This window comes from Gymnoscopelus braueri (genome assembly GCF_963280865.1).
Source record: "Gymnoscopelus braueri genome assembly, chromosome: 4".
NCBI lineage: Eukaryota > Metazoa > Chordata > Actinopteri > Myctophiformes > Myctophidae > Gymnoscopelus > Gymnoscopelus braueri.
Window position 1 is genome coordinate 10521583 of NC_137605.1, and position 24407 is coordinate 10545989.

Below are 24407 nucleotides of genomic sequence, written 5' to 3' on the forward strand. Positions count from 1 at the left end.
GGGCCCCCCACATAATTGGCAAAAAACACCACAATTTCAATGATAGTATAACATTAATAATGTAGAAACAAGTAAATACATAAATGAAGTAATGGTATTTTTTCATCGTGATACCAATCAAGTATCGTTGCTGTCCGGCATAAACCAGCTAACTCCATTTTGACGCTTTTGCATTTTTTTCCCCATAAATCAGGTCCATTGAACACCCTTTACGTCTGTGTGTTGGTAAAAAAAATATTGAACCAATGAAAAGCATTAAAAAGCGCTTCTGACAAAACCAGCTAACTCCATTGGATCCTCAAACTTTCAGCAAAACCCCAGCTAACTACACCGGAGTTAGCTGGTTTTGCTGACTCCAGGTTCCAGGTCCTTCAAGGGGTTCCAGGGAGTCCCCAGCAAATGAGTTAATGGTAGGGTAAGTGATATGTTTTGGTCAAAACAAAACATAGTTTTTTGTGTTAATAATAACAATAATAATAATGAATCGCATTTTTATAGCGCTTTTCCAACTGCTCAAAGCGCTTTAAAATGGTTCATTCATTCATACAGGGGGGGGGGCATTGGGAGGTGAAGCGGCGAACAATCGACGCCAGCGTCCTCACTTTTCCCACATTCACACACCAATGGTGGCAAGCTAGCGCCGACAGACTCATTGGAGGCAATGTCAGCTTCAGTGTCTTGCCCAAGGACACTTTGACATGTAGACAGCTAGGAGGAGCCGAGATTCGAACCGCCGACCCATGGATCATTGGACAACCTGCTCTACCTCCTGAGCCACAGCATGCCCTAAAGCTCCATAATCTGATTGTAATGATTGCTATAGAGTGCTTGTTCAGTACCAGGGGTCTCCCTGTCTCTTTAATAAACAGGAAATACATTTTGAGGTGGGTTGCAATTGTCATCCAATCAGGAGAGAGTACCCATTTGTCAGCTTCAATTTTATAGTGTTCCAGTTCCAATTGTGTCTGCTCATTTCTTTGTGTCATCACTTCCCATTTCACTTCACTATCCTGTATCCTGTGTGAGTTCTCTCTCCCGATTGGATAACATTGGTATCCCGACCTGAAAATAGATGTTCTGTTCACTAAACAAGCTCACAAGGGCACAAGCAACATTGAACACTTTAAAAAAATCTTGGAAAAAAAGAAAAACGTATTTTCAGATGAGGATCTGTGACCAGATACAAATGAACTTGGGGGTCCTTGACATGGAAATGTTTGAGAGCCACTGCAGTGGCTGTTTGTTTATCAAATGAAACAGTCATTCTCTGTAGACAGCTGTGAGGCCTTTGAGCTCCCTGGCTCGGACACTGGAGTACAACAACGTGTCTTTGTTTGGAGTCAAAGACTGTATTGTGTGGTGATTCCATCCCGTCCCACTGGTCAACAGCAGCACACACGGACAGATGGACTGCTGGGTGTGTCCTGGTGACTTGATGAAGATAAAACGTCTAAGTCTGTGTTCATGTTTACATGTTAACTACATGTTAACTACAGGTTAACTACAGGTACAGTCCTCTAGGTCTGTGCTCATGTTTACATGTTAACTACATGTTAACTACAGTCTTCTAGGTCTGTGTTCATATTTACATGTTAACTACAGGTTAACTACAGTCTTCTAGGTCTGCGTTCATGTTAACTTACAGGTTAACTACAGGTTAACCACAGGTTAACTACAGTCTTCTAGGTCTGTCTTCATGTTAACTACAGGTTAACTACAGTTTTCTACAGTTCTACAGTTGCAGCGTGGACAATGTATACGCTTCTTTTTGCGCTCCTTCAGCAGCTGCTGCTTCTAAATCTCTGCGCTTTGCGGCGATAGTTCAGTCTTCTTTCACTTTCTCCCCGCCGTTTGATGCCCCCCCCAAGGTTGGTGCCCTGTGCTTCAGCACCTAAAGCCCTTCCGTTAAGCCTGCACTGGGCTCAAGGAGGTGTTTTGTATAAAGTATAGTTTTGGACCGCGACGGAGGCGTGCCGTCTAAAGCGAACTTGAGCCACGAGAGGCACCACATGATCCATGATGGCTTTCCAATTCCCTGTGTCACTGCCATTCCATCCATGAAGAGTTACCTTCTTAGTTTACAGGGGATAACCATCACTGCTAGTGTTCTGTGGTTGCTGATCTGTAGGTCTGTGTTCATGTTCACAGGTTAGCTACAGGTCAATCTCTGTTTCTCCCTCTCTCTCTCTCTCTCTCTCTCTCTCTCTCTCTCTCTCTCTCTCTCTCTCTCTCTCTCTCTCTCTCTCTCTCTCTCCCTGTGTCTGTGTCTGTCTCTCTGTCTCTCCCTCCCTCTGTGTCTCTCCCTACCTCTCTCTGTCTCTCTCTCTGTGTCTCTCTATCTCTCTCTCTCTCTCTCTCTCTCTCTCTCTCTCTCTCTCTGTGTCTGTGTCTGTGTCTGTCTCTCTGTCTCTCCCTCCCTCTGTGTCTCTCCCTACCTCTCTCTGTGTCTCTCTATCTATGTCTCTCTCTCTCTCTCTCTCTCTCTCTCTCTCTCTCTCTCTCTCTCTCTCTCTCTCTCTCTCTCTCTCTCTCTCTCTCTCTCTCTCTCTTCTCCCCCCACAACATGGTCGAGGCAGATGGCCGCCCACCCGAGAGCCTGGCTCTGCCAGTTTAAGGCGGAGTTTTTCGTTGCCACCGGCGCAGAGATTGCTTGCTCAGCATGGGACAATGTCGGCTCTCTGCTCTACATGTAAAGTGTCAACTTGTTGTGATTCTGCACTATATTAAAGTCGAAATGAACTGAATTGCGTTGTGAGCTTGTAGCTGGGCTATTTTCGATTGTTGACACCGCTGTACGCAGTGGTGTACAGTAACTAAGTACATTTACTTAAGTACTGTACTTAAGTACAATTTTGAAGTATTTGTACTTTAGGCCTACTTGAGTATTTCCAATTTCCAATACAATTACTTCTACTCCACTACATCTCGGATCCAAATATTGTACTTTTACTCCACTGCAATTATTTGACAACTTTAGTTAGTTACTTTGTAGATTTTGATTATTATTAAAAAAAAAACATACATTAACCACTTCAGCCCTATACATTTCGGGCCATTTGAAAATAGCCAATCTACAAGCTCACAATGCGTCACGATGAGCTTGTAGATCTGCTATTTTCAAAAGGTTTTTATACATTTGAAAACTTGAAATGGGACATTCTGCATAATGAGTACTTTTACTTGTGGCACTTGAAGTACATTTTGATGCCAATACCTTTGTACTTTTACTCAAGTACATTTTGAATTCCGGACCTTTACTTGTAACAGAGTATATACAGTATATTGCAGTATTGATACTTTTACTTAAGTAAAACAATTGAGTACTTTTCCCACCACTGGTGGTTGTACGATAATGAATTGGGCTTTCAGGCTAATGGCTCAACGATCACATCACATCATAGTTTGGCCTTGCAGCAGCTGACAATGACAGGTTGTGTGCCGCATGGAGTGACAGCAACATGCCACTGTATGTGACTGAATGTTCACAGTACATACCATACATACGCACACTCTATCTATACATGTGTGTGTATGTGGAAAAGCCCACAGCAGCCTACTGTACATTGTGCTTTTCTTTGAAGGACTGGAGGACTATTGTTTATCCTGTTTCCCTCATGAGTGATACTTTATCTGTGTTGAATGAGAGAACGTTTCTCTGCATTGTAAAAATAGGTAAACGGTGGGGTATAGGCCTAGATATTGATTCATTAAACCAAGAGATGCCTTTGTAACAATTTACAGAAAACAAACAGAAGTCACAGTGTGGGGTGTAGTGAGAGCCATGCCACACATGAAACTCACATGACAAACTCAAAACACTGAATATTACAGTGTCTATGGCTCGCTTTGTTAATCAATCAATCAATAAATACATCAAGTCTGTGACCAAGTGCGGATCTCAGACGCTCTCATAGATCAGTGGTTCTCAACCTTTTCAATTGTAGGAGTTGAGTCATTACATTTTGTTTGACTGAGTTTCACAGATAAACATTGTGAAAATAGCAGATCTAAAGCTCACAACGCCTCGCAATGCAAGGCGTTGTGAGCTTGTAGATCTTCTATTTTCACAATTTCTGCCTCTTTCTCATATTATTTGACAATTTGGCCAATGTTTGATCAGATTTTACAGCATAGTTTTTTGATCACTTGCGGTAATGGTCCTTTTTTAGGTAGGCTTAAAAGGTCTTAAACGTCATAAAATTGTCACTTCACTTTCATCTGCATGGGGGACCCCCCCCTCCCCCCAATCATATGTACAGTACATGCCACCTGTAACCAACGTCACCAGGCCAAAACCATGTAAGTGGGCCTATTATAATTCTAATCTCTGACCATGTCTGCAACTCCATGAACAAGAGTAACTCTGTTCACTTTAATGAGATGATGTCCAATCATTCTGTAGAGAACTCAGTGGAGGAGGAATCATTCTGTAGAGAACTCAGTGGAGGAGGAAACACAGTCCTGTGGCTGTGAGTTGATGACTTGGCGCCCTCTGGGGCATCATTGCTCTCATGACATGTTCAACAACATTATTGCATTTCAGTCAGACAACTCTTAGATTGGATTAGAATATATATTTATTAGCAATATATATTTGCAAGCTTGAGCATGGTATAGAAAACAAGAGGAAGCATAGTTTGGCGTCAGGCCTCTGAATCCATTCATTCCCTGTAAGGATAACATTTTAATGAATGTTACATGCCAATTAGCATTTACAGGGAATGAATTAAACCCCCAAAACAGCAAGAACCCCCAAAACGGCTTGGGAGCACAGAGCCTGACGCCAGACCAACCATCTGTGAGAATGGTGGAGCTCCATGAACTTGTTTCTTACTAACATGATAGTGTTCCTCAACTTTTAATTTTTTAAGTTTAACTTAAACAAATGCAGCATGCAACCATGTGTTCAACAAGCCTGATGAATCCAGGTACCGGTTGATTCCTGAACCCAGGAGTCCTAGACGGTATCCTAACACTACGGTGTCCACTGCTGTGCCGCACCACGAGTAGGATTCGAAAAGGACATTCTATATTTATTTCTTTTTCAAAGAAATCTGCTATATATATACGTATATATATATAAATGAGATCATCCTATGATGAATGATAACTATTGTTTATCATCCATAATAAATAAAGTGTACTGACTATGTGTGTAAAGACGTGCTATCTTTACTTAACATCTGAATCAGTACCCAACGATACCTGAGCAGCAATTACTAATAGACTGAGCTTGATATGATTAGCCTGACTACATAGCCATAGAAAAACTTTTTAGCGCTATAGGAATAAACCAACATTTTTTAGCACCATGACATCACCACTAAACTAAATCCCCAGCAATCCACCCGAGTTGTAATTAAAGCGTCAATAATACGCAAGCAGCATTTATTGAATTAGCGATAGAACAGCGTGAGCACTCATACTCATGAGCTTTTAGCCTGCAGAATGTAATCCTTAACCAATATCTACGTAAGCTCCTGAGGACCATTGCCCCAGAGATTTAAGAAAAGCATAGACAAGCAGCGCTGTAGATGTAGCTGCATCAATACGAAGGTTGGAGAAAGCCCACAGCTTGAGCCGATCTCTCGCAGCTTGCAGTGAACCAGTTCAAGTTTAGGCCTACAGATGGAGAGACAAACACAATATTATTGCAATTCTGGATTAGCCCGGCCATCCTATGACCAGTTTAACCCATTTTGGGTTCATGTTGCCATTTACCGTATAGCAACATGCATTTGTATTTTTTTTAATAACTATTTGAAATTTCCAGAACTTAGTCAAAATTTAGAAGCGATTTTAGAATCGGCCTCGGTCTAAATTGGTTAAGCGCCCTGTGGCGCATATTAACAATTAGTCTCATAGCAGTTGATGCAGAAAGAATATGGTATACAAGCTTAAATTATAGCTTGCAGAGCTTGACGCAGATTGTTAGACATGTGAATAATATTAACTAACGCCGATATCCCTCTCCATCCATAGCCTAATAGATTTAGCACGAAATGCCATCTGTTGCAAGTCTGGATCGGCCCAATAGAGCCAGACGCCAGAGGTTGGCAGAATTGATTTAGCAGAGTTTAGCAGCAAGGCTAGGCAGCTCAGTAGATGATGCAGCATAGGTGCCGAGAAGACATTGAGAAGCCCACATCTCAAGCACAGTAGATGATGCAGCATAGTGCTGAGAACATTGAGAAGCCCACATCTCAAGCAGCTCTCTCACGCTGCCTTGAGAGCTCACAGTGCCGCCAAGAGCGTAGGTAGCTCAACCTGGAATCTAGAACCAGAAGCAGAATTATTCTTGCAATTACCATGATAAGCCACCCTGGACGAGATGACGCCGTTATAGACCGCTGGGACAGGAATTTACTTCCTGAAGCCACTCACACATCCACGGTGAAGCGTGCGTGCTTCACTGTGGATGAGTGGGGACGCATGCTGCACGTCAATGCACGAGTGTGGCCTCAATCCTGACACAGTCAGTCGCACACCGCAAGCTGCTGGTTGCACTGCAACACTCGTCACCAGTGATGAACACACCGTGATGTGGTGCTAAATATGCCGTGAGCATCCCACTCTGGCGGATACCGCAGCGCCTCTTATACGGGGACAAATACTTCCAGTCACCCAGCTTTTGATAAGCATGAGACAAGCAAAGCCCATCAACATAGTGTAACTATTGATAATAGGAGCAGCCAGGATCGGAGTCCCTCTTTTATCCGTCCTGCGAGATATGTCGCGGCGAAATATATATATTTTATTTTATTTAATCGATGCGCACCAGCCAATCATGGACAAATGACTGATATCTTGACTCTACTGAAGCCCCACTATCTATCCTGTTGCAATAACTTTACTTCTGTAATCTTGATGCTCATAATATGACAACATCACTTGGCAGCCAACTTTTTTATATACCATGTACCTCCCACATGGAAGCAAGCATGCAGTGTTTAGCTTGTGCTACGACAATCCAGAGCTATCTACATAAGTAAGCATGCTGAGTTTAGCTTGTGCTACAACCAATTTGATAGCTTTACGCATGGGAAGCAAAACATGCTGTGTTTAGCTTGTGCTACCAACAATCCAAGCTTCCACATGAGAAGCAAACATGCTGAATTAGCTTTTGCTACGAACAATCCAAGCTTCCGCGTGGGAAGCAAACCATGCTATGCTAGCCTGTGTTACAAACAATCCAGAGCTATCCACGTAGCGAGCCTGCTGAGATAGCTTGTGCTAAGACAATTCGAGCTTCCACGTGGGAAGCAAACCATGCTATGCTAGCCTGTGCTACAAACAATCCAGAGCTATCCACGTAGCGAGCCTGCTGAGATAGCTTGTGCTAAGACAATTCGAGCTTCCACGTGGGAAGCAAACCATGCTATGCTAGCCTGTGCTACAAACAATCCAGAGCTATCCACGTAGCAAGGCATGCTGAGATAGCTTGTGCTAACAATTCGGCCTCCACGTTGGCAAAACATGCTGTGCTAGCCTGTGCTACAACACTCTAATCTTCCACATAGAAGCAAACATGCTGAGCTAGCCTGTGCTACAAACAATCTAAAGCTTCCACATAAGCAAACATGCTGTGCTAACCTGTGCTACGACAATCTAAAGCTTCCACAAAGAAGCAAACGTACTGTGTTAGCCTGTGCTACAACGTCTCTACCATCTCTTATCCAAGTGTATGCAGCAAAATGAGAATCCCTTTAGCTCACCTTGATCCTTAACAAGTGTAATTTAGCAATACGAGAGCATAAGCAACGATAGAATGCAACCAATAACGTCTAATCTGCACTGCAAGTTCATTTGTTTATTTCATCGTAATATGAACGCCCTACTTTACCTCCACCACATATTAGAGCAATTGAACTGCTACATGAATTGACAACGTCTGGTGCCATTTTCCTACTCTGCAAATAGATGCCAGACATAGCTACACGAGAGATAAACTATAGCCACCATCAGCACCATAAATAAAATTAACGCGATATAATGCCAGTCTGCACAACTACAGACTGCTTTAAGCATAGAATGATCTATGCACATCCTTACAACATGCTCGCAGCCTTCTGATAAAGATACTGCTAAATGATGATTGGAATCCGAACGGACCCGTAACCTATGATATTTAACACCAACTAGACTTGCACATTTATTAATCCTACGCTGTGATACTTAGTATTATTGCTGTTTAACTCGTATTTGCAAGTCACAAGCAAGTTCATAACGTATAATAATTTTATCAATATAATGCTTTAGTTGCTGTGGCTTACTGAGATTACTTAACAACATCTTATGCCATCCAGCCTGATTGAAATTTATTTTACCACGCAGACTACATAAAATAAAAATAGCTTATGCCACGATTGGCACGTGAATAAAATCTCTCTGCCTGTATCATAACCACTGATCTGACGCCGGAGGCTTGAGCAGAGACTACAATTCCCAGGTTACACCAGAAAAGTCAACCAATCATAGAGTCAGACAGCATGACTACGGAACAAAACGTATCCCTTTATCCCATAACGTAATAGTTCATCCGTTCCAGCCCTACGCCAAAACAGAACCTCCTATAGATAAATGCTAAATCAATTTCAATGAATTCTAGCAGCATTAACGACTACTTCTTGAACGCTACTCACAAGTTAGCTTAGCTTCCCATCTCTCCTTCACATGGGTAGAGAAGTGTTCGGTCATCAACTATAAGCCTCAAACAACATCCGGTGGACGAGCTCTTCAGAATAAGAGAACCGTCTGAAGCCACTGAACTAACCATGATACATTAAACTATAAATTAAGCAAGATGCAGCCAACTGAGCATATCCGTGTTTTAACCAGTACATAAAGATATTAATCTGAACAGAGCCAGAATAAGCAAAGCAAATCACAAAGTGAAGCCATGCCCTCTCTCTACCAAGGCAGTAGCACTTACCAGTTACCAGCGCGGATCCGTTCCTCTGTGAACGATAGATCGGTGACGTCATCTCTTGAGAGAGAAGCAAGCAACCAGTCTAGAAACCCAATCTTGAGATAAAGTGAACTACTTTGCACAAATACACGCTAAACTGGGGACCATAAAAGAACCCCAAGCCCATCGTTGCTTACGATAAGAAAACATAGCAACTTAAGCAACACTGTTGGTGAATTACCGTCAACCCAGTGCCATAGAGAGAGTTCTGACACTAGCGTCGACTCCCATTGAAAGAATGGAATGCGGAAGTGCTCCGTCTAACTCAATGAGGCAGTCCCAATGTTTGGAACTATAGCCCGGAATGCGGAAGTGCTCCGTTTAACTCAATGAGCGGTCCCAATGTTTGGAACTATAGCCCAAGGAGCCCGTTTTGCGGCGGAATCAAGCGTGTCGTTACTCTATTTCTACACTCTCTAGTTGACCATACTGATATTGATCAATGACGAACGCTACTGCTTTTGAGCTGAGCGTTTAGCAAGCGATTTAGCCATAATTTAATTTAGTTTTTTACTTAAGTAAAGAAAGTAATACCACGATTAGAACTATAAGCACACAGCTGAGTAGCTATGATTACAACCATCAACCAAGGAACAACGACGCCGAATGACCACCTACGAGAACAATATGAGACTATTCATGGTCAGCAGCATACGTAGATACCCAGCTGTTTTTGGACTACCAGCCGGGAACTACTCTTTGGCCGGGGGACCCGCTCCCCGTGTCCGTGGAGGAGGAGGACATGGCGGGGAGTACGAACGACCAGGAGATGAGTTTATATGACTTCATGGGCGGCAGCAGGTAAGCAGCGAACGGCGGTAGCAGGATCTCAGCAAACAGCAGCAGCAGTAGCGACACACGTCAGCTCAGCAAGACAGGGCAGCCAGAGTGAGCAGGTAACAGCGCAGTACCTATAACCGCCCGATCAGGAGGAAAGTGCATGTGACTAGTCACCTGATCGGTTGCCCCAATCCCTTAAGTTGCCTGGCCTGAACTAGCTCCGTAAACTGCGCCTCATTTAGTGGTTAAACAATGAAGACAGCTCCTTGGGCCTATACAGTGTATTATTAGCGAGTGGTTCTTAAGGTGGGGTCCGGGGACCCCAAGAGGTCCTTGGGGGGGGCGGGGGGGTTCCAGGGGGTCTCCATCAAAATCAGTTAATATAGCATAAAAATCAGTTTACACAGAATATACATAGACATAAGCAAATAGTTGTTTGTTGTTTTTTGTTTGTTGTTTGTTGCTCATTGTTTTTGATGTAAAGCGTCCTTGGGGTTCATGAAAGTCGCTACAGTATATAAATTCATCATTTCTGATACTGATACTCGAAGGAAGAAAATATGTTTCTCATTTAAAATAAAGATTCATTCAATTCAAGATTCATTGGATTGACTGGACAGTTTAAGGAGAGAGAGAGTACTGTGAAGAAAGAGCATCTTCAATATTGAACACATTGTTGTTAATGAAATGGAATCAGAAGAATCCTGGGACCAACCCCACACTGACTTCATACTGTAACGACCAACCCCACACTGACTTCATACTGTAACGACCAACCCCACACTGACTTCATACTGTAACGACCAACCCCACACTGACTTCATACTGTAACGACTAACCCCACACTGACTTCATACTGTAACGACTAACCCCACACTGACTTCATACTGTAACGACCAACCCCACACTGACTTCATACTGTAACGACTAACCCCACACTGACTTCATACTGTAACGACTAACCCCACACTGACTTCATACTGTAACGACCAACCCCACACTGACTTCATACTGTAACGACTAACCCCACACTGACTTCATACTGTAACGACCAACCCCACACTGACTTCATACTGTAACAACCAACCACACACTGACCAAGACACTTAAAGGACAAGACCACTTTGGTAGAAGTTTGGGTTGTGTATTTACCTTGCCATGGTGTAACTCAAAAGGTGGACAAGAAATCAAAAATAATTGCTCCACTGATTAGAAATTGATATTTCAAAACATGCTCCTCATTGACTTACATTGTACGGTGAAACATCTCTCAAAGTCACTCTTTTAGCATGTAAACGAGCACAAACAAAGCTGATTCAGACGATATGGAACATCACCAAACCCAGTACTGTTTGTTTTTTAAATAAAAATGTAAACTTCCTGTTGATTTTACTATTTTTATTAGGAAGAAACCCGGACTGGATCTGTGGATCTTCAAATAGTAAAATCAACAGGAAGTTTGCATTTTTATTTAAAAACCAAACAGTACTGGGTTTGGTGATCCATATTGTCTGAACCGTACAATGTAAGTCAATGAAGAGCAAATTTCAAATTATCAATTTCTAATCAATGGAGCAACTATTTTTGATTTCTTGTCCACCTTCGGAGTTACATCATGGCAAGGTAACTACACAACCCAAACCTCTACCAAAGTGGTCTTGCCCTTTAACCCTTAACCCATTCAATCTGGGAACGCATCTGTGTCACTTTGGATGTCTTTGGCTATTCAAACATAGCAGATCTACAAGCTCATGGCGCTATGAGATATTTTTGAAAAATCGTGAACATTTGTTCACAATCGTGAACATTTGTTCACGAAATTAGATTTCTTTGGCTATTAAAAAATACCAGATCTACAAGCTCATAGCGTGGCATTGCCACGCTATGAGCGTTTATTGTGAAAATGTGTACACATTTTTTAAGTGAACATTTGTAACTCAAATCCCTTACAGCTTTGTGTTGTGTATTCTTAGTAGCTTTCAATATTGTGATATGGTTTATTTAGCAATAGGGGGCATAAGTTATATTTATTTACCAGGGTATTGATGTCTAATAGAATGTGATGTGGGTTATGTGGGGTTTTAGATGTGTTACATGTTTGAGGTTACCTGCAATATGGTAGAGCCCACACTTGATTGGCTCTGTTGAGTATAAAAGTAAATACAAATACATTGAACATAAAAAAGACAATAGAATTTGTATACTAGTCATTAAGCTACTACTATAGACTGAAGTAATTAAAGCAGGTACTGTTTGCATGTTTGGAATTTTAACAGCTGAAATCAATAATATCTCAGTATTCCGATATTAACCTAACGGCATTAAGTGAAGGTGGGGGCCGCATGTGGCCCCCGGGCCACCAGTTGCCCATGTATGTGCGAGTACATGGTGGTGTGCAGACCACCATGCCACCTTTTGCTGCCTATTTCATGTTTGTAAACTTAGGTGAAAGAGCCCTTTGGTTGCACTACCTCATGACTCTGTGTCGTTTCCAGCCGCTTATTGGGCCAGCCCTTCACAAATATTATTTTTATATTTTAATTATTCTTTTTTTAGGGACACATCATGTGGTCTACCTGCAAAGCCGTTGTGACCTACTGGTAGATCGCGATCTACCTTTTGGGTACCCCACTATAAATGGATAAAGTGTTTAAAATGATTGTGACTGATACAGCCCCCCCCCCCCCACTCTCTTTGAGAACACATTTTTTAAACTGGTAAGTTTTGTCCATTCTATCTCGGTGATGGTATGATACCTACAGTTTATAGTTTGGCTATATCTTTGTTTTCATAGTTCCTAGAGCACCAGATATGATTATATCCTAATAGTTTGTAGTCACTTTAACACCTGCTTGTCTATTCTGCTCCAAATCCAGCCTTCAAAGGTTTGAAACCAGATGCTAACCTCACCTAATGGAGGTTATATTACCTGTTATTTTATTTTTCTGAGGTCTTTTCAGCTGCAATTAACAAAAAAACAAAAACAAAACCTTAACCCTAAGAAATTTTATGTAATGAAACCTTTAAGTGGAATTCAACCTGCCATGGGTCCACAAGTTATAATTATGACATTTATTTCACCCGGATGAACACCACAGTGATCCAGTAATGGGTACAACATAGGATCAGTTTTCAAGTAAAGCCTGCAATTTCTCTTTTCTGTGCACTCAAAAAGGGTAACAAGGCACATACCGTATATCCTTAAAAATACTTTATTGTTTGGTGGTTATATAATTCAAAAGGATGCCCATAGAGGAAAACAATACATTATGAGAAATGGTAGTCATTACAGAATTCATATCAAGGGAAGAATGAACCTTACTAAAGATACAGCAGGACAAATGAAAAGAGGAACAAGTTAATGACATTAAAGTAAACCAGTAAAATCAATGTTTTCACTGAGGCCTGCATAGTCAAAGACATCAATGCAGTGAATGTTTCTCTTTGGGTGTGTTTGTGTCACCGGCCTGTTGTTAGGGGGTCTAATGAGTTCAATTCCTTTGATTATTGAATATAATAAACAGTCTTGCCATAAGGGTAATCCTGATTACTGTACATGTCATGATGGCATATTCATGCTCTGCAAGATGATGTGGACATCTTTTAGTACAGCCCATTTAGAATCTACAGTTAAAGGACAAGTTAAATGTTAAACTAAGGTGGTAGAACAATGTATGCAATCCATAATCGTAAATATAGTTTCATTCAGACATACTCCCAACACACCAGAAAGTCAAACGTTAAAGCTCTATATTGTGATAGTAATCTTTGCTACAGTATAGAGCAGGGGTCTTCAATGTTTTTCAGGCGAAGGACCCCTTAGCTGAGAGAGAGATGAAGCAGGGACCCCCACCACATATTGAAATCGTGTTGCCCATTAAACTATTCCATAGATATAGATAGCTTCAAACATAGACCTGTTTGACAGCACTATCATCAGTGTTTTGTAAAATAATGTTTTTTGTTTGTTTACACATTTTCTATTAATACGTTGGATTCTAGTTAATTTGCATTTTCAGACATTTAACCACTTAAACCCTCATTCCTTGAGCTTTGGCTTTTTACTTGGTCCGGTCTTTTTTCCCTACACAACAAACTTCTTTGCCAAAAAATAGCCGATCTACAAGCTCACAGTTTTGTTCAGTAAGAGGGGTCTCTCCGTCTCTCCAGCTCTTTAGTGAACAAAACATACACTTTCAGGTGGGTCACACATTTCATCCAATCAGGACAGAGAACCCATTCATCAGCTTAATTGTTTCCCTTCCGATTCATCACTTCCGATTTCACTTGTTTATCCTGAATCCTCCTGTACGAATTCTCTCTCCAGATTGGATGACATTGGTATCCCGACCTGACAATGTATGTTTACTAAAAGGCGAGGATCCGGTTACTGAACAAACACTGTTTAGCAATGATCGCCATGGGAATATAGAGATACTTAACACTTATTTTAACTAACAATCAAACCAACACCCCCTTAAATGTTTCAATATATATTTGTATTGCAAGCTAACAATGGTTCTCAATGCCTGTCACCATGACCTGTATGTACAGTATGTGGATTATAACATACTGTATGTAGGATATATGGATATATAATCATGTAAAAAGGTTATTATGATCTTTCTCTTTTCTACATTTAGAGTAGCCAATTATTTTTTACCCCTTTTTCTTGCCAATTTAGTCGTTATGCCAATTGATTCCTCCAGGCGCGCGGGAAGTCCTTAATACCTAGGGGGGCTGTACGTCGGGGGGAACTCGCGCGGGCGCGCGACTTTTTTTGTGATTTTTTGGGGGTTTTCTGTGTTTTTCCCCACACAAAAAGGCAGAAAGACAGTGCAAACACCAGGTTGAAGTTCATCCATGACCGTAACAGACTGCTATGATCCATAAAAAATATATATATTATAAAAAATAAAATAAAACGTTTTTTTTTTTTTTTTTCTTCCCATCACCAGGGGGGCTGCTCCCATCACCAGGGGGGCTGCAGCCCCCATAGCCCCCCCCTTCCCGCGCCGCTGGATTCCTCCCCCACACACATTTATGTGTTGTCACTGCTGCCAGTGAGGAGCCCCCACCAGGAGGACATAGAGCCTTCGTGCTACTCCTCCCGCCCAACACTCCCCACTGACAGGTGCCGCCCCCAGCCCGTAAGAGTACGTGCAATGAGCAATATTACCATCCTCCCCCGCCCGGCTTCCCTCCCCAGAACACGGGCCAATTGTGTTCGTGTAGACGCCCGACAAAGCCGGATGCACCACGGTGGATTCGAACCCACAACCTCCGTGGTGGTGGGCAGTGACTTTACCACTGCACCATCTGAGCGCCACATGATGTGTGTGTGTGTGTGTGTGTGACTGTGTGTGTGTGTGTGTGTGTGTGTGTGTGTGTGTGTGTGTGTGTGTGTGTGTGTGTGTGTGTGTGTGTGTGTGTGTGTGTGTGTGTGTGTGTGTGTGTGTGTGTGTGTGTGTGTGTGTGTGTGCGTGCACGCACGCACGCACACACACATTTTGGACAGTTCAGCGCATTCTTACTCCCAACGTGTCACATACAGACACTTTAGTCACACTTGACGTCACATGTGGGTCCCTCTTTCACATAATATTTCAATGTTCAGTGCCGTCTGACTTCTATAGCAGTGATTATCAAACATGTCAAGGACCCCCAAATTAATGTGTATTTGGCCGCAGACTCTGAATCTGAATACATATCATTCTTGACATGAAAAGGCTTTTTTTAAACGGGTATGATTTAGAAGACATTCATAGAATCCCCAGAAGCAAAGATTTAAGTTACAAATGTTCGCTTTATAATATACATATATATTCAAAATGTTTTATATGTATATAGAATTTGAAACTTTTGACTGATTGGGTTGTTGAGGCATTGCAGTTTGGGATTGGTAGTTGACTTATCTCAGAGTGTTGTTATCAAGCATTGCTTGGTCTGAAACAAGGTTAAAATATAGCTTTTTCCACTGAGAAAGTAGTATGTGACACGTTGGGAGTGAGAATGTGTTATACTGTTCTGTGCAGCAGTTAAAACATAATTATCTGTTATGCCTCTCCATAATTTGTCTCTTCATTTCGCCCATTTGATGGTTAATCTCCCGGATGCTTCCCGTGTGCTCTTGGATGGAGAAATCTGTAGACACATTCAGTGGTGGAAAAAGTACTCGAATGTTTTACTTAAGTAAAAGTATCAATACTGCAATACAGAAATACTCTGTTACAAGTAAAAGTCCAGAATTCAAAATGCACTTGAGTAAAGGTACAAGAGTATTGGCATCAAAATGTACCAAAAAGTAAAAGTAGTCATTATGCAGAATGTCCCATTTCAAGTTCTCAAATATATAAAAATCTTTTGAAAATAGCCGATCTACAAGCTCACAATGCATTGTGAGCTTGTAGATCGGCTATTTTCAAATGGCCGAAATGTATATAGGGCTGAAGTGGCTAATACAGGTTTTGTAATAATAATCAATCTACAAAGTAACTAGTAACTAAAGTTTTGAAATACATGTTGTGAAGTAAAAGTACAATATTTCGATCCGAGATGTAGTGGAGTAGATTAAGCAAAAGTATTAGAAAATTGGAAATACTCAAGTAAAGTAAAAATGTCTATTAACTCCATACATGGAAGGTTTTCTCTTTTCTTCTCGTCATTGTTCAAACCTCGAGCAAAAGACAATTCAACATGGTTGATGATAATTCTTATCAAAAACACAGTGCAAAGAAGTGCATCGAGAATAATGCAAATGGTTTCATGTTCTTTGACTTGGAAAAAGCAACGTATACTCACTATCAGGAGGTAGACATCACATGCTGGCTTAAACTGTGCCTTTGGTGTCTGCGCCGACTGCAACGAAACAGATGCATTATTTTCATACTTTATTTACCTTAACACTACGGGTCCATTAACACGAATGATTTGTACTATAGTATATGGATTATGGCACTACAATATATGCATATATGCATATTGCTGCCAATGACATCCATACTGTTTATTAATGTTTCTTTTGACAGTTAGGTTATTTATATTTTTCTATGTAGTACAATATTCCAACAGCCAAATAATAACCGATTCCCTGCAGAAACGAGGGGTGAGTGTATGGATTTGTGAAGACAACTGTTCTTTGCTGTTTCTACTGTACATGCCAGATGTTTTTTATTTCTTCTTCTTCTTCCAACTCTGTATGCAAACTCAACCAATTACTGTCATACACATACAGTACATTCATTAAAACCACTAACTGCACTCAATATTGACAAATTAAACTGGACATAATCCATAACTACTGTATTGTGCCTCTTCCATTGCTCGTCGATAAGCTGAAGAGAGAAAAAAAACGTACCTTGTGGAGCAGGTCCATACGGGTCAATCTTGCTTTTGATGGTATTCTGTAGGTCTGTCTTTATTGCCTTCAATAGTTGGTATCGGTCCTCCTCCCATTTTTTCTCTTTCTCTTCTAGTTTCTTGGTGATGTTCTTCAATTCAGTTTCTCTGTCCTTCAGTAGTTTGTCGTTTGTGGTCAGCAGTTTATCTTTTTCCTTTAGTAGTTTGTCCTTCTCCTCCTTCTCTTTGGTGGTGTTCTGGAGTTCAATATATCTTTCCTTCAGTAGTTTGTCGTTTTCGGTCATCATTTTATCTTTTTCCTTCAGTAGTTTGTCTTTCTCTTCAAGTTTCTTGGTGGTGTTCTGCAGCACAGTATCTCTTTCCTTCAGTAGTTTGTCTTTCTCCTCCTTCTCTTTGGTGGTGTTCTGGAGTTCAGTATCTCTTTCCTTCAGTAGTTTGTCGTTTTCGGTCAGCATTTTCTCTTTTTCCTTCAGTAGTTTGTCTTTCTCCTCAAGTTTCTTGGTGGTGTTCTGCAGCACAGTATCTCTTTCCTTCAGTAGTTTGTCTTTCTCCTCAAGTTTCTTGGTGGTGTTCTGCAGCGCAGTATCTCTTTCCTTCAGTAGTTTGTCTTTCTCTTCAAGTTTCTTGGTGGTGTTGTGCAGCACAGTATCTCTTTCCTTCAGTAGTTTGCCTTTCTCCTCCTTCTCTTTGGTGGTGTTCTGCAGTTCAGTATCTCTTTCCTTCAGTAGTTTGTCTTTCTCTTCTAGTTTCTTGGTGGTGTTCTGCAGTTCAGTATTTCTTTCCTTCAGTAGTTTGTCGTTTTCGGTCAGCAGTTTATCTTTTTCCTTCAGTAGTCTGTCTTTCTCTTCAAGTTTCTTGGTGGTGTTCTGCAGCACAGTATCTCTTTCCTTCAGTAGTTTGCCTTTCTCCTCCTTCTCTTTGGTGGTGTTCTGCAGTTCAGTATCTCTTTCCTTCAGTAGTTTGTCTTTCTCTTCTAGTTTCTTGGTGGTGTTCTGCAGCACAGTATCTCTTTCCTTCAGTAGTTTGTCTTTCTCTTCTAGTCTCTTGGTGGTGTTCTGCAGCACAGTATGTCTTTCCCTCAGTAGTTTATCTTTCTCCTCCTTCTCTTTGGTGGTGTTCTGCAGTTCAGTATCTCTTTCCTTCAGTAATTTGTCTTTCTCTTCAAGTTTCTTGGTGGTGTTCTGCATTACAGTATCTCTTTCCTTCAGTAGTTTGTCGTTCTCTTCAAGTTTCTTGGTGGTGTTCTGCAGCACAGTATCTCTTTCCTTCAGTAGTTTGTCTTTCTCTTCAAGTTTCTTGGTGGTGTTCTGCAGCACAGTATCTCTTTCCTTCAGTAGTTTGCCTTTCTCCTCCTTCTCTTTGGTGGTGTTCTGCAGTTCAGTATCTCTTTCCTTCAGTAGTTTGTCTTTCTCTTCTAGTCTCTTGGTGGTGTTCTGCAGTTCAGTATCTCTTTCCTTCAGTAGTTTGCCTTTCTCTTCAAGGTTCTTGGTGGCATTCAGCAGCTCATTCCCTCTTTCTCTCTGTTGAACTGTGAGCTTTTCTACCTGGTAGCTACTTACCTGCAGGTCCTGTGAAAGTCTCCGTTGCTGTCGCTTGCTCTCCTCCATCTCCTGGGTAGTGTTCTGCAGCATTCTTTCTCTTTCCCTCTGTTGAACTGTGAGCTTTTCTACTTGGTGGCTTCGTCCCTGCAGGTCCTGTGATAGTCTCCGTTGCAGTCGCTTGCTCTCCTCCATCTCATTGGTCTTGTTCAGCAGCTCATTCTCTGTTTCCTTCTGTTGAACTTTGAACTTTTCTACTTGGTTGCTTTGTCCCTGCAGGTCCTGTGATAGTCTCCGTTGCAGTCGCTTGCTCTCCTCCATCTCATTGGTCTTGTTCAGCAGCTCTTTCTTTGTTTCCTTCTGTTGAACTTCGAGCTTTTCTACTTGGTCGCTTCGTCCCTGCAGGTCCTGTGATAGTCTCCGTTGATGTCGCTTGCTCTCCTCCATCTCATTGGTCTTGTTCAGCAGCTCTTTCTTTGTTTCCTTCTGTTGAACTTCAAGCTTTTCTACTTGGTTACAGCTGTTTAGCAGGTCCTGTTTCATTTTCTCTTTGATGGTGTTGTGCAGTTCTTCTTCTCTCTTTTTTTCCTGTTCCCTGCCTCTCTCTATCTTTAACTGTTCTTCCTGTGATGTGAGCGCTGCTTGTCTGCTCTCTTCCTTCAGGTCCTGGATGAGTTTATTTTGCGCTATGTTGCTGTCCTCCAACTCTCTGATGGTGTTCGGCAGTCCTTTGTCTATGTCCTTGTTCTGCTTCTTTACTTTGTTGCTCGGGGGTTGCTGGTCCTTGTTTATTGCCATTCTGAACCTAAAATCTACAACGTGCTCTCTATAATCTAAAACAATAAGTATGTTGTAAGACAATGGCATACATTATTTTATCCTAGGATAGGTAATGTCTATAAGACCAAGGGTTTGAATACTGTAGTTGTGTATAGGCACAGGAAAGGATATTACATAAAATGTTAGAATCATTTTAGAATATAAGATATATTGAATACTTGGGAACAAGAGAATCCAAACGGATTTGATTTTGAGCTTTTAAAGTTGTAAATAAAAACGTCCTCACCGCTCTCCATTGTGTTGCTGGACATCTGCCACCTCGACTCAGTGTTCTGGACCACAACATGCACTGTTTGCAAGAGGAAAAGTGAGTGATTTTTACATCCCCACATAGTCTAACAAATGGTGCATTTATAGTTACGGAATACTATATTGAAGATGTGCTCATAGTCTAACTAAAGGTAGCATCAACCAACAACCTTCTCTCTGGTTACCTCAAACATTGAACTGTACCAGGAACCAGTGGTGGAAAAAGTACAAACATTTTGTACTTAAGTAAAAGTATCAATACTGCAATGTAGAAATACTCCATTACAAGTAAAAGTCCAGAATAAAAAAAATACCTGAGTAAAAGTACAAAAGTATTGGCATCAAAATATACTTAAAGTACCGAAAGTGGAAGTACTCATTATGCAGAATATATAAGTTTTCAAATGTATAAAATGTTTAAAAATCTTTTGAAAATAGCAGATCTACAAGCTCACAATGTTTTGTAATAATAATCAAAATCTACAAAGTAACTAGTAACTAAAGTTTAAAGTAAAAGTACAATATTTGTCTCTGAGATGTAATGGAGTAGAAGTTAAAGTACTGAAAATTGGAAATACTCCAGTTAAGTAAAAATAACTCAAAATTGTACTTAAGTACAGTACTTGAGTAAATGTACTTAGTTACTTTACACCACTGCCAGGAACTGAAAAAGCTCACCTTTGTTTGCGCCACCAGCATCCTGTTGAACACAATCATGTTATTTCAATCGTTATCATTTCTGAGCGCTATTTGACAATGTTCATGTCTTGTATGTTATTGGCTGCAGTAGTGGTTTTCAACCTATAGAACCCAACCCCTGAGATGCACAAACACACTGTCCAGCTGTATGGACATGTAGTGAAGTCACCTGTTCACCTATCTCACCAAAACAAGACTGGAGAGCTCCAGTGTGGCAACAAACTCTTACCTGGTTCGGCGGAAGTCCTGTCGTCACATGGTTATATGGAATATTAAAAAAAAGAAAATAAATGTAAGAATCGGTCTTGTGAAGGAATAGATTCTATTGAAATCAGGCTGGTAAACGTGTGTGTGTGTGTGTGTGTGTGTGTGTGTGTGTGTGTGCGTGTGCGTGTGCGTGTGCGTGTGTGTATGTACTGTATATATTCAAAGAAATCAGCATGGAATTTATGCCCTTAGTAATTCATTTTGTCCACAATCATGTGAATGTGTCACAGTCAGTGGGGGAAAAAGTACTCAAATGTTTTACTTAAAAAAGTACTTAAAAGTACCAATACTGTCTGCAATGTATAATTACTCTGTTACAAGTAAAAGTTCGGAATAAAACATTTACTTGAGTAAAAGTACAAAGGTATTGGTATCAAAATGTACTTAAAGTACCAAAAGCACAAAGTACTCATTATGCAGGATGTCCCATTTCACAAGTTTTCAAATATATTAAATGTCTAAAAAAAAAGAAGAAAATAGCACATCTACAAGCTCACATTGTGTCGCATCGTGATGCATTGTGAGCTTATGCTTAAATGGCTTCTTAATGCAAGATCTTGCACACAAATCGAATAATTAGAACATAAGTCTTGTAAATTTCCCCAATTTGAAAGTATATGCTGAGAACCAACATGTTCCTAATGTCTATAAAAAAATGAGGACCTGATTATCACAGAGGCAGACTTGACTAACTCGGAAATAGAGGACTGCATTTGCTTAGCCTGGCCCCTTATGTGTCCCAGAACCCCTGAAACTTCTCCCTGCCATATCCCTCCCTTGGCCTTGTCATACACTCCTCCTTTGTATCTGTCTTTTTTTTTTTTTTTTGTAAAACTGAAATGTTCACCAACCCAACAGCCTCCGTCGGCCTTCTGGGTCCCCACTTTCCGTATACATTTCCACATAACTAACTCATCTTACTTGATCAACTGATCAGTGTCCTTCAAACTCTCTGTGTCATATGAAACAAACTCATTCGTTAATTTTGGCTTGAGGTGTATAAAAAGGTAAAACAAAAAAAATGCTTAAAAAAACTGCATTAATTTATGCCTGCTCACAGTATTTTCTTATATATGAGTGATACATATCGATATTGAATATTCCCTCGTTAAAAACCTTTGACTCTAACATGACACAAAATGAAAATAAGAATGTTGACTCTGGCTTTATCCAATATTGGTTCTGGAAAGTTATGCAAATATGCAAATATAATGCCCAATTTGCATATTTGAATTTCAGAAAACTTGTAATACGATAAATCTTGTCTTCATGTAAGTAATCAAGTGGGGAGGTTTCATGGTGATAACTATTTCTTTAACTTTTTCATCCTATTCACCTATCATGTATATGTGAAAATAACAAAATGTGTGATAAATATCAAAAAGCTGCTCCTGTGGAAAGGTTATCATGTATTAATTTACTTATATTGACCCTATAAGCAACTTAATAGGTATGGTTTTGCCCACTCATTTGATAATGAAATCTTGTCTGGCTCATGGACTATATATTAGCAGTGTTTCCGAAACAGTGGGCAGGGACCAATTTGTGGGTCGCTGACACATTTGTAGGGGTTACGAGTAAATATCCCTTTTTTCAAAAGAACATACATGAAAAAATATCTACATGCTCACAACTACACTATATTTATTTTGTCTTTGTTAATCTTTATTAATTTGTTACTGTTTATTATTGCTGCACAAATGTGTGAAGAACCAAAACAATGAATACATCAATTTTACTCATGTTATCAACCTCTATGCGAGGCGTGGCAATAAACATCTTGAAACTTGACTACGTTTTTTTTTTTTTTTTCAATATATCTTTTATATATCTGTTTCTTTTCTCTTCCTGAAAACAACAAAAACTAATTTCACCCACTTCCTATCACCTGTCAAGCTTTCATTTACAATTGTGACTTACCATGACCTCTGGCATCTGCCATGTCTCCTGTATAAAGAAAAATAGCCAAATTAGCAAAATTGCCTAACATTCATAACATTAAATGTCTAAATTAGTTTTTCACAATTTTAGAGCATATCCATGGTCATCATATGGGCATACTGTACCTATAGATGCAAAAAAAAAAAAAAAAAGCCAATCTTAATTACTTCCTGTGAACGACAACGTGCTGCGTGATGACATAGATACACTTTCATGAATTAATCTCAATTACGTTCACCTGTGTGATTCCCATATTCGTACGTTCCTTCGAACACACCTGATTTTAATTACAGAACTACTCCGTCTTGAATCTCATTCAAGATGACATCTAGACGTTGTATTACTCATTGTAAACTTAATGAGCACACTAAAATATGTATCTGAAAACATTTTAGGTTAGAAATAATAAGCAACTTGGGAACAAACATTCTGCACAGTGGCCATATCTCTCTCCCTTGGCCACTGTGTGCCTGCAGGCTATAAACAATAACACTGCCCACCATGTGAGTGAGATTCTACTGTGCCATCACTGCCATAGCCTGAGGGGATGGCACCTTCTGATTGGTTGCAAGGCCGTTTCAGACTGAAACTCCAAAATAAAATGACCAAAAATGTCATTGCACTGGACCTTTAATCTATAAATAATTTGTGCATAATTGTGACTTGCATTCTCCTTTGTTTGCACGGTGAAATCAGGTCTCAAGTCCCTACAGTGATCGACCACAAATACTGAAACATCCAATAAATATCTATGCACTAAAGTTGGAGACATTTCAAAGGAGATTCTCTTACCTCTGACTTCTTGTGATGCTTAGTATAAGAAAAGCAAAAACTAAATGAAATCTAAACAGACTTTCACGCACGTTACTGACTCCTATACAATGACAGCAAAAACTGTTAAAGTGTTCATGTCAGATCTCTCCCAGCAATTGAGGATTATCACATACATTGGTGCCTTATATATCTCCTCCCTCTCTCTCTCTCCCTCTCCCTCCCCCTCTCTCTCTCTCTCTCTCTCTCTCTCTTTCTCTCTCTCTCCCTCTGTGAGAGACACACACACACACACACACACACACACACACACACACACACACACACACACACACACACACACACACACACACACACACACACACACACACACACACACACACACACACACACACACACACACACACATACACACACACACACACACACACACACACACACACAGGTGTACACGTCACATGCACAGTATTCTCGTTTGATCTGTTTTAAACGAGAAATTCTGGGAACTCAGATTACATGCTCGCTCACTCACTCACTCACTCACTCACTCACTCACTCACTCACTCACTCTTTTATTTATGAAGGTAAATAGGTTGCAAAACTCGAGCGCTTGTAGACTTGATCAATGCACAGTGCACAGACATGTAGATAGATGCAGGCTATTTCATAAATAGCCCTATTCATGAATACTAATACAATTATGAAACATTTACACAATCCTTACTTACTTCTAATGCATTATCTCCCAGTTTTCATGATTTCAGTTAGCTGCATTATATAGACCATATTACAGTAATCCTGTGGGGGAAATTCAGTTTCAGCTTCACCCAGTGGTTGCTGCTGTTGTCTTGCTCAGAGGCACTTCAACACATAGACCGGGTGAAGGACCGAGTGCCGCGCTATGAACTTGTAGATCTGCTATTTTTTTATTTGTAGATCTGGTAATCAGTAGTTTGCCGGTCCTTCACCCGGTCTATGTGTTGAAGTGCCTCTGA

General features: G+C 40.6%; 1 protein-coding gene and 1 long non-coding RNA gene across 3 annotated transcripts; one reads left to right on the forward strand and one right to left on the reverse strand.

Moving 5' to 3' along the window:
• Positions 1-14938: 14938 nt before the first annotated feature.
• Positions 14939-23568, reverse strand: LOC308083187 (uncharacterized protein). Of its 2 annotated transcripts, XM_080425391.1 has the most exons (9): positions 23434-23568; positions 22621-22647; positions 20663-20679; positions 20413-20434; positions 19712-19774; positions 18361-19478; positions 17106-18087; positions 16550-16606; positions 14939-15892 (listed from the first exon to the last, which is right to left on the reverse strand). In XM_080425391.1, exons 2-8 carry the CDS (start codon positions 22640-22642, stop codon positions 16578-16580), a joined length of 2253 nt encoding a protein of 750 aa, XP_080281517.1. In that variant the 5' UTR covers positions 22643-22647; positions 23434-23568; the 3' UTR covers positions 14939-15892; positions 16550-16577. The 2 variants fall into 2 exon arrangements, with proteins under 2 accessions (XP_080281517.1, XP_080281516.1); XM_080425390.1 differs by having other exon boundaries at positions 17106-19478.
• On the forward strand, positions 21028-21694 carry LOC308084263. The gene is made up of 2 exons (XR_013933070.1): positions 21028-21123; positions 21315-21694. It is a non-coding gene; the product is annotated as an uncharacterized lncRNA (long non-coding RNA).
• Positions 23569-24407: the final 839 nt, after the last annotated feature.

Coding starts and splice junctions, on each gene's coding strand:
- LOC308083187 (XM_080425390.1), bottom strand. CDS start 22,642: ATGGCAGATGCCAGAGGTCATG. Junction 19,775..20,412: donor TGCTGGTGGCGCAAACAAAG/GTGAGCTTTTTC, acceptor TCTTGCAAACAG/TGCATGTTGTGGTCCAGAAC. Junction 19,479..19,711: donor CAGCAACACAATGGAGAGCG/GTGAGGACGTTT, acceptor TTATTGTTTTAG/ATTATAGAGAGCACGTTGTA.